The sequence below is a fragment of the Thunnus thynnus genome, chromosome 5 (genome assembly GCF_963924715.1).
Source record: "Thunnus thynnus chromosome 5, fThuThy2.1, whole genome shotgun sequence".
Lineage (NCBI taxonomy): Eukaryota > Metazoa > Chordata > Actinopteri > Scombriformes > Scombridae > Thunnus > Thunnus thynnus.
In genome coordinates, this window is record NC_089521.1 from 28,194,187 (window position 1) to 28,204,733 (window position 10,547).

At 39.2% G+C, this 10,547-nt stretch overlaps 2 protein-coding genes across 4 annotated transcripts in view; both read right to left on the bottom strand.

Moving 5' to 3' along the window:
• The window catches only part of LOC137183453 (protein inscuteable homolog), a 55,863-nt gene extending 52,292 nt beyond the window's left edge, over window positions 1–3,571 (bottom strand). The window contains exon 1 of one of the 2 annotated variants that reach the window (XM_067590527.1): window positions 3,205–3,571. The gene's annotated coding sequence lies outside the window, so the exon portion shown is untranslated. The remainder of the gene's footprint in view (window positions 1–3,204) is intronic. The other variant, XM_067590525.1, reaches the window with a different exon arrangement.
• Window positions 3,572–8,413: 4,842 nt separating this feature from the next.
• Window positions 8,414–10,547, bottom strand: part of LOC137183454 (calcitonin gene-related peptide-like) — a 30,367-nt gene continuing 28,233 nt past the window's right edge. Inside the window, exons 4-5 of one of the 2 annotated variants that reach the window (XM_067590534.1) lie at window positions 9,870–10,057; window positions 8,414–9,542 (exon numbers count right to left, since the gene is read on the bottom strand). In XM_067590534.1, coding sequence (XP_067446635.1) covers window positions 9,895–10,057 — 163 coding nt within the window. In that variant the 3' untranslated portion in view covers window positions 8,414–9,542; window positions 9,870–9,894. The remainder of the gene's footprint in view (window positions 9,543–9,869; window positions 10,058–10,547) is intronic. The other variant, XM_067590535.1, reaches the window with a different exon arrangement.

The following is a 10,547-nucleotide window of genomic DNA, read 5'->3' on the forward strand; positions in this document are numbered from 1 at the left end:
ACTGCTGACAGATGAGATTTTTACAGCAGAAACCCTGAGATTTCCCACCCGTGGAGAGAAAACCTAATTAAACAGTGTGAGAGCACAGTGAGGGCCACACCTGCATGTGTGGTTCATGGTAACCACGCCACGCCCCTCCTCAGCTGTTCACCAGGCAGGCGAGAGGAGAACGCATGACATAGAGTCACTGTGCCTCCAGATTTATCCCCAACCAGTCATGTATTATTAGGTAGAAGTGCAAAACAGATGTTTATGGGAAGGGGTTGTTGCAACTACTCTGCTAATGCTACGTGATTACAAGTAGTGCTAAGCTATAAGGAATAATACATAAAAGGAGCAATCACAATAATAAACAACTTTCCCTCACATAGCTCCTGGAGCTAAACTAGAAAAAAACATGGCACCAGTCACCTTCTCAAACTTATGTAAAATAATCAGTCACCAAATGCAAGATTTGCATGTCCTAAGAGGTCCAATCCTAACATTAATCCCTTCTCAAAGACTCAAGAACGGCTAATTGATGAGTCTATGAGGTTGTGGGAATATTCCACTGAAAAATGAGCAGGTGCATGGAAGACTTGTGGCGGACTTTTCTGCAATCCCACAAACTTAGATCAAGGAGAGAATCCAAAACTAGCATAATGATATGCCTGAAAGTTCCCAAAAAAGACATAATAGCTTTAAGACCAACACTGAACTTATAATCAATGCGAGGAGTCAACAAGTGTCACACTGTAGATACTATGGCGTAGGTTTCAATTTACTTATGACGTTATTTCATCATGTCTCATTACTGAATAGGAGACTACCGCCATGCATCTCTGTGTTTGCATTCTTTCATTCATACAGAATGGCGATTGCAGTGAACAGAGGGTATGCGGTGTAATACGTCTTTGCTAAATGTGTGTTACTGAAAAGGACAAGACTACTGACGTCTTTCTCCAGCTTGCGTCATGTGGCCTTCCCCACTGGCATCAGACACTTGTAGGAAAAAACACAAGAAGCCCATGCTGACCAATCAGAGTTCTTGCAGTCGCGTGTATATATTTACATTTTTGACAAGCTATGACGTAGCCTAAAGCATAAACCTCAGATCCTAAACACATAGCCCCAGAAGTATAAATCCAGTTTAAGAGTCTCCAGCTGGATATATCTTATCTGAGACATCTTACATAAACATACTGTTTGTGTACACACACGGTACAAAAACACTTAACACACCAATATTCAGAGATACAAACATGCACACAGAGTACATCTGAACCAACATCTCTCTTTTTAATCTCTAATTGTCCGACACAGACAGATGCTTAAACATAATAACACATCTCTTGTAATCTGTAATTGTCTCCACCACCACATCACACACACAGAAGCCTGCAGTAAAGACATGTGGTAGCTGCGTCCTGATCATTACTGTCAGCCTTACTGTAATCTTTGTTGTTTTCCACAGTCTCAGCTTCCATCACTCCCACACAAACCAAATCAGCCTACTCCAAACAGTTATAGCCACTATGGTGTTCAGCTCCAGCATGACTCAGAACAAAAACATAAAATATTTTCCGTTTGAGAACGCTGAGAAGTATCCCAAAAGGAGCATTTATATTTATCATGATAGCATCAACTGGTAAGTGCAGGTTCTCACAAAAGGGATGCTGATGAGCATGCAGGCCTCCTGTATCAGTGATTTAGAGCATAAGGTTAGTATGAAGGTCAGTCAGTTGTGTACGGTCCAGTGTTAGCATGCATATTAGAAAGAATTATTGACACAAATATGATTTCAGGTTGTCACCCTGTTGTGCCTGAGATAAGAAGATCAATGGACTCTGCAAAAAGGTGGTATAGTCCTTTAAATTTAAAGGTCTTACTTAAAGTAGCAGTAATCAATATTTTAATGATTGAAAGAATGACTATGTATGATGTGAAAAGTATCACCGGACTGTGCAGTTCCCCTCACCTTTACTGAGCTTTTTAATGTTTCTCAGCTCTTTGTTGTGATTTTCTGAGTGTCAACTGCGTAATTTCTAGTAGCTGTTCCAGCAAAAAAGCTCTAATAAATCCACTGTGCGCTACCTGCCCGGCACCAAAGACCAAAAAGAAACAGTTTGCGATTAGTGGATGAACATGGTGGATTTAGCAGCTAAAGAGCCTACCATCAGGATCTGGTGGAGACCAAAACAGAATTAAACGGAGAGGAGAGAATATTGGACTTCACCAGGTGGCCAGAGACACAACGATGGATGCTAATGTTGCTGTTGGTTGTGTAGAAAGTTGATTGCTTGCCAGTGCTTTCGCCATATCAACTTTAAAAGGTCACACTATTTCAGTGTTCATTTTTTGCCTTGAAGCTTGTAAAAGTTTAACAGGAAATGTTATTTAACCTAAATGTGCATCTAATGTCATCTTCACTTTCGTCAGTAACTGCATTACCCAATTAGAAGTACAAGTACAGCATCTTCTTTTTACTTGGCTAATGCTAACCCACTGCATATAATCTTTTACTACTTAGATTTTAATATAGGGTCAAATTGAAGTCTAATATGACTTGGCTCTTGTTGTATTTTACCTTTTATGCGTCCTCTAAAGTTTTTGGCAAGGATGATATTTTAATATCTTATCTTATTAAAATATTATCTTATATTATCTTAAATATAAAAGTCAATACTTCTTAAACGGAAACAATATAAGTCTCCAGAGGGATTCATATAACCTTTAACTTTCACAAGAATCTGGGTGTCCAGATGATCAATACTGTCTCAAAGTTAGAATGCTACTGATATTTCTAAAAAAAAAAAAGCCCTTCCAGGTTTGTGTGATAAAAAAGCAGACTTGGACATTGGTCAAGAACACTTTCATGAGAAAAAAGTGCTTTGACATCAGTTCAGTCACCACCCATTTAAATGCAGGAGATTGCAAGCACTGCAAGCACCTTGCACAACGTGACAAAAGCATTGCCAATTGAAGAAGACTGTTGTAAGTCCCTGAACCAACCAAGTGGACAAATGCATTGCTGTTAAGGATATTTGGAGGTCATGACAGGGATGTCCTGCATTACCTCACAAGTTTTATATTCAAATCATGTACCACAATATGTAAAAAAAAAAAAAAGTTAGTTTTCTAAGTTATCAGAAAAGTGAATTGCTAACTGCATCCTTTCAACATTCCCAGCAGTTGAGATTAGACTGAATCAGTTGCTAAACTTACCCATTCTCTTGGTCAGCGACTGAAAGGTTAAGTGTTCCCAGCAGGATTCATAGTTGCAGCTCGTGGTTCTTGTCTTCTTCCCTTCAGACTGTCTGTCTCTGTCCTCCCTTTTACTCACTCTAACTTTGTCACACTCTGTTTCCCGTCTTGGAGCCAGCTGGGCCAACCACCACCGAAGCCTGCAGGAGTAAGACTGCTCAGAAACTAAACGTGACCGGCCTTAAACGTTTTTTCTTGGGGAGAAAAAGCCCACATCCCACTGTCAGTCAAGCAGCGGAGCATAGTTTCAGCTGGGCCGCCATCCAAACAGACATGAAACTATTCTATTTCGGTCTGCCATATGAGCAGTGGTGCTTTTCAGAGGAGGGGGCAGAAAGATTCTGTGGTGGAGCATGTAATTGCAGAGTGACCAGTTATGGTGAGATGTAATTGCAGACCTCATCAGATAGAGAGAAACTGCCAACAAGACAAGGTAAAGGACTTTTAAATAAGACTCTGAAAGAAAAAAGAAACAACACAGACCACATAAATAAATGAGGAGCTGGGTTCCAGATGTGGCAGCAAAGAGAGGGAGGGGAGGGGAAGAAAGAGAGGGAGAGACAGAAAAGAGGCTCCGACGAAGGAACTGCAATGGCAGCAGAATGAAATCCCATTTCTGACACGGTGAAAGGCTGTTTACCTTCCCAGGAACAGTCGCAGAAGACGGAAAGGGGGATTGGGGAAGGTGAGAGGATGTCGGGCCGGCCTTATGTTGTTTCTGGACCTTAACCATGAGTGCTCCTGGGTGTCTGGTTTCACGTCAGCCTTGGAAATGACTACCTTATGGAAAAATTGGGAGCTTTAAAAATGAGGAAGGAAAATGAAAATATATAAACGGCAGTCGGCTGGTTCCCATTACAAGCAAGACTCAGCTGGTCTGGGTTGCTGCAGTTAATATCACTACGTATTCTTGAGTGAATAATTACCATGTAATTATGTGAAGGGGGTGGATCCACACAGAGTCCCATGCGCACATAAGGGCCTGTTACTCTGTATAGAATCAATAAATATTAGCTTTAGCTTAAATCTTAACGTAAACAGCTAATTTCCTCACACATTTTACCTAATTTCCTGGCCCATGCAACAGGAGTGCGCTCATTGAAGTACATTTAAAGGCACATGGCAACGTGTGAAGGTAATCCTCAGCTAGACTTCATTATTTGAATTATCTAAATAGTTTGACACATTGGGAAATATGCTTATTTAATTTTTTTGCTGAGAGTCAGGAGAAGTTTGATACCACTCTCATGTCTATACAGTAAATATGAAGCTACAGTCAGCAGTGGGAAACAAACAACTGGCTCCTCCCAGGGATAACAGAATCTGTCTACCAGCAACAAGCCCCCTGAGACTGTGCAGGGCTGTGAAGACAATTTGACATAGTGGCCAAACCGTGTAATTACAACCTCAGAGTCCGTCACATGATGCACACTGGCCCAAAAAGCAATTTTGCCATATACAATCATTTGAAAAGGAGTAACTGTAAACAATAACATTTGGAAAGTCAAAAAGAGACACAATTAAATCATTTTATCCCGATTCAACTGAACGAGGAGTTCAGTCTGCCGGCTCGGCCAGCGGAAGCCTTGGATGCGCTGGAGAAGGACTCTACTGAGCATGCTCTCTAGGCCCAAAAACACAGAAGCGCGAAGAAGCCTGCGGAAACATGGCAGTCTTTTTTGGCGCCAATGAGCAACTTTCATAGGAATGAATGGCCATCTTTGAATGCAGTATCCAGTTCCCCATAATAGATGTATGACCAGAACCCCTGAAGTTCACTAACTAATTACTGTTGCTATGCCTGTCAAGCTTGTAAGTCTAACACGTCAAATGCTAACGAAATTTGCTATTAAACCGGAGCAGGCCTCTATATTTTTTTAGCTGATAACACTGGAGTTTGTCAACTGAAAAGACGACTGCCACTAGTAGATTTTGTCAACTGTAGATAGCTAGCGTAAGCTAATGCTAATGCTAAAATTCTTGTTTCCAGCTGACATTTTTATGTTTACAGCTGACTCATTTTAAAACTGAAAGCATGTAAAAGGGTCTTCAGTGTGCACATGATGGCTTCATGATAACTCCTGAGGCTAAAGCTTCCTGTTCTGTCGCAGGTAAAATGTCAGCATGCTCACCGTGGATCCATAGAAGAGAAATAAGAAATAAGTATTTTAAAATAATAGTAATAGCAGCACTTTTGTGTATTGCCGGGCAGAGCTCACCATAGTATTACAATACAGTATAAGCTAATGATTATTGTCATTATCAATGAATCTGACGATTATTTTCTCGATTAATTGTTTAGTCTATGAGTTGTCAGGAAATAGTGAAAAATATGCGTCTCAATTTCCCACAGCTCAAGGAGATGTATTAAAATGTGCTGTTTTGTCTGAACCACTGTCCAAAACCCAAATATATTCAGTTTACTATCATATGACACATTTGAGAAGCTGGGACCAGAGACTTTGGGCATTTCTGCTTGAAAAATGACTAAAATGATTAATCAATTATCAAAATAGTTCTGATATAACCCTTCAATGGTCTGGATGTTTACAATAGAAAAACATATGTGTGCAAGCATCACAGTGGTTAGATTTATGCTTTAGTTATTGTTTGTATTTTGAAACAATGTGCCAGACCCAAGCTAATTGTTTTCCCCTTGCTTCCAGTCTCTATGCTAGGCTAAGCTAAGCTAACCTCCTGCTGGCGGTAGCTTCATATTCGCCTTACAGACATGACAGTGGGATCTTCTCATCTAACTCTCAGCAAGAGAGCAAATAAGCGTATTTCCCAAAATGTCGATGTCTACCTTTAAAACATATATAAGGAGACATCTTTCAAAGCCTCAGGTTTTGAAATGGGTTTGTGGTGTAGGTTTCTGGGAAGTGGACTAGTGGCATGTCTTCTCTCTGGAGATGGGGGCTTGCGTCTTGGTTTCTCTTATACGAAACATCTAATTTCCAACTGGAGGGGCCCCATTCAAAGCAGCTGTGTACTATTAGGACTGCTTTTCTCATTGGCATAGTGGGATTGTTAGATTACTGCTGAGAAAGAAGCTCAAAACCAAACCGACCCATGAATCAGCTCTCCACCTCCTGTCCCCCTCAATTTTCAGAATATGGAGAGGGGTTTATGTATTTTTTCCTCCTCAGTCATCCAGGAAAAGTTTCCATGTGGATTCCAGCATGACTTCAGCACTGATTTTCTCCAGACAGACAGACAAACAGACAGATAGTAAGACAGCATGAGTGGAAAGACTGTAAAAACGGTGGACAGATGAGGGTTTTAAGGCTTGAGGGGGAATAGAGCTCAAATCCCCTCTCTGTTCATACTCCAGTAGCATAAGTTCACATATTAGTCATACATATCTTCTCATCTGGGAATTAATAAGTCATCCAGTCGAACAGTTAGCTTTATCGCTTTAAGTGTGTGGGCACGGCATGGCTGATGTTGATATTTTTCACATATTGCTCGGTATTCATCTTAAGTAAATAAGATGCTTTACAAAAAAGCATCATCTTTTCTCTCAGTTCTGACAGCTCGTGTGCTCTGGGAGTGATGCACACAGTGACAAATATCCTGTATTTGCTCTGGTACACACTTGGCATTCATCCGTGCAACCAAATAGGATCAACTGTATCCTGTTTTCCAATTTCACCCTTATTGAATGGGCTCATTATCCCCTCAGTTTCCAAACTTACATACCATATTTGTCATTCTAAACTGAAGGGCCTTTTTTTATCCTCCCATCAAGTTCTGTTTTTGTTCTCCGTCTGTGATTTTTCTGAAAACAAACCATTGGCAGTACATACAGAGTGTGTTATTGTTGGAGAAATACAACATCGAATTGAGCATTTGTGTATTTGCATTGTATTTATTTGCTCCAACTCACGCCATTACTATGATTTATGTGAAATTAATGTTTTGTTTCCTTTTTGTGAATACATTGAGATTCTTTTTGTTTTTCTTGTTTAATTTTTACTGATGATGCTTTTCTTTTGGCATTTTGTGGTTTCCTTTTATAGTAATAAACACTTTCATTCAGTATAAAATCTGCAGAGGAGCTGCCCAGTACAACCAGTCTGCTACCGGTGACTAGTTAAAGTGCTTAGTTACTAAAGTGCATCTCAGTGGTACTGAAAAGAAAGGATCATTTTCCCAGCTGGTTCAAGATTTAAGCACACAACCTTAATTTTTTTTTGTGCAGAAGATGTTTATATGAGATATAATGTGTTTCAGCGGCAGCATGTCGATCTTTGTGAGTCACGAATCCGTAGGAGTTCAGTCTCATACAGCATTGCACATTGCATTGAATAAAACCATCACCTTCTCAAAGGCAATTTACTGGTTTTTTATTAACCAAAACCTATCAGACCTAAGCATCCTTGTCATAAAGCATGGGAGGATTTGCTCCATTCATGATACAAGCACAGGATTGTTCAACAGGTCATTGTTTTACACCTGAGTGATGTCATTACAGCACTAGGAAATTACTCATCTCAAACAGTGTACAAACCTTATGTAATCATTTCACCTGTGTTGTTTTGCTTAGAGATCTCCTTTCTTGGTTTGGTTTATCATTTTTGCAAACAAACATGTAAATCTCTCTTAGCCTTGGAACACCTGCCGAGGAGGTCAAATAAACTGGTGACTGAGACCGTTTACATTTATCATTTGTGGAAATTTTTAAAAATGTTGTCAACACTTGAGTCAGACCTTTGAGAATCTGCAGAGCTCCACTGAAACTTTTGTCAAGATAATTATGTTGCCACCTATTGGAGTGCTGCTGTAAAAACAAGAAAACCCCAAAATGTTCAGTCACCCAGCATGTGATTGAATATTTGACAATTAAAAGCAAATCAGTTTGTCTGCCGGCTTAAGTACAGTATGTAAAGACAGCTTGATTACTATAAATATTGCCTTGAACTGTAAGTGAGAGCTGCTTGCTGCTGTAAGCTGCATCTGAAATCAGAGATAGCAACATGTTGTGTCCTGTCAAACTCAGACATTTTGTGATGTCTCTGCATTGATGATCATTGTATGATGTTGGAAAATGAATATTTAGCTTCTGATGTTTTGTTTTGATTTATGTAAATGAAAGTATATACTGATTCTGATTGAAATGAGTGGTGTGCATTTACTTCCACTGAAGCTAAAGAAGGACAAGTCTGACTGCAGTTTTGACTGCCTTTTATTAAGCAATTACCCATGCAGTTATTTTCTTGTATCATCATGTATTTCAACATATCCATGCTGCTGTGGTGTCAGTCAGAAATACTCCTAATGAAACTGAGCAGACCATCGCTGCGTACAAAGTGACCAAAACTGTGCAACAGTAGATTGTATGACTGTGGATTTGTTTTGGTTTTTCAATATTTTACCAAATTAAAGATGTGTGCTACAATGAGAAAGTTCATACCAATGAATTACAAATCACTCTATTCTTGTGAAATTCTACTTATACCATATGATTTCTCATTAATAAGTTATAGACAATGTTTATAAATATTCCAGCCATTAATATACAAATATATGCTTCTCATAATATAATCGACCTGTCGTTCAACCTTTTTCTACACCTAAATGCTTAAAAACCTTTGAAGAACAACACAAGTACCCCAAACCCGAGTGTATCTAAAATACATTTTAATCTTGCTGAAATTTGTTTTCACAATATTGTTTACAATATTAATCTGTCGTCATTCTCTTCATCCTCGCTCGTGTCTTCTTTATCGTCTCGAAACAGAACTGTACAATCATGTTCATGTAAATTGTTCTACATCAAGGCACAAGACAACAGCCGTTGTGGGGGGGCCTTGGGTAGGCTGATCTTTAATGGCGTCCCTCTGGCACACAGAAAAACAGGGTACCCTTGGGAGGAAGGGGAATTATGGAAAATGTATGGATCTCAAATGGGGTCTCATGGAAGAAATGTGCTCTAACAAGGTGAAAGGAGGAAAAAAAAATCAGGTGATAACCATTGCTGCTTTCATTTTATTTTCCATTGATACTTATGTATAAAAAAGAGGAACCATTAGGATGTTTTTGTTTCTTCAGGATTTGTTCATGTACATAAACTAAAGTGCTTTTTTTCTCTCTTTTTTTTTTCTCTTATTTGCCAAAAGCAAAAGGTTCACTAACAGGATGGAAATGGGGACGAGAAGTCCTGTGGTGTCTTTTTTTCCATAAGAATGTGAGAGTGGATAAAGGGCCAGTTCAGTGTTTATTTTCTGCTCATTTTGCTTTTGTTGATTTTTGTTCTCAGGTTATTTTTTTATGATGCTTTCTTGTCGGGTTTCAACCTGTGTGAGACAGAAAGAAGGAAAGAAAGAAAGAAACTGGTCAAGCTTTACAAAGACATTGTAAATTCAAGCTTGATATTCTAGACGATACTGACTGGAGTTAATTATTATGTAAAACATTGTTATTCTATTTACAAATGATTACATGATGAGTATCCAAAACAATATAAATCGATTTGTAATAAATTCCCTGATTCCCTTCTTGATTATTAGTGATATAAAAATATAAAAATAACATTAAAATATAAAAAACAAGCAAAAGAAAGGCACATAAGTTGGAAATTGGAGTAAAATAATAAAGACTTATTTCAAGGAGCATTTATTTACCGTTTCCCTGAAGGTTTTGGGGTGCTCACATCTGGACGCTTCTCCTCCGCCTGCCGAAGGCCTTGGCGCCAACGTTGGTGGGGACGAAGTTGCTGTTGCCCATTCCCCCCGACCGGCTGAGGAAGTCTGCCAGGCGATGAGTCACACAGGTAGCTGTGTTGCAGGCTCGCTTCTGTGCTGTAACGCTGCTTCAAGAGAACAAACTCGGGGTTAATGTGAAGATCTGATGTGATATTCATCCAAAAGCTACGCTGACACACAACAGGCTTACTGTGCACGGACATTCAAAACACACAGTATCTCTGCACACAGTTCATTTTATCAACTTTAACTTGACAGCACAGAGAAAAACACGAAGCTAGGACACACAGGTTAAAAATACACATCAAGCATGCAGGGGTTTAATTGTATACTTTCTGCAGTTTGTTTTTCATTCTTACCTTTGGACTCGATGAGAGCTTCAGAGATCATTTAAAGGGCTTTAAAAGCCCATTTATGTCCATTTTATATTCAGACCACGCTGTATGTCCATATTTACCAACTGTCTGTTTTTTTAGTGTGCCTAAGAATGAAAATGAGCTAAGGCTTCCTGTAGAAAAATATGTTTATTGAACAAGAAACATGGTAACGCATGAGTGGATCATTTATTAATGGTTCGATTAAGTGATCTCTCTCAAA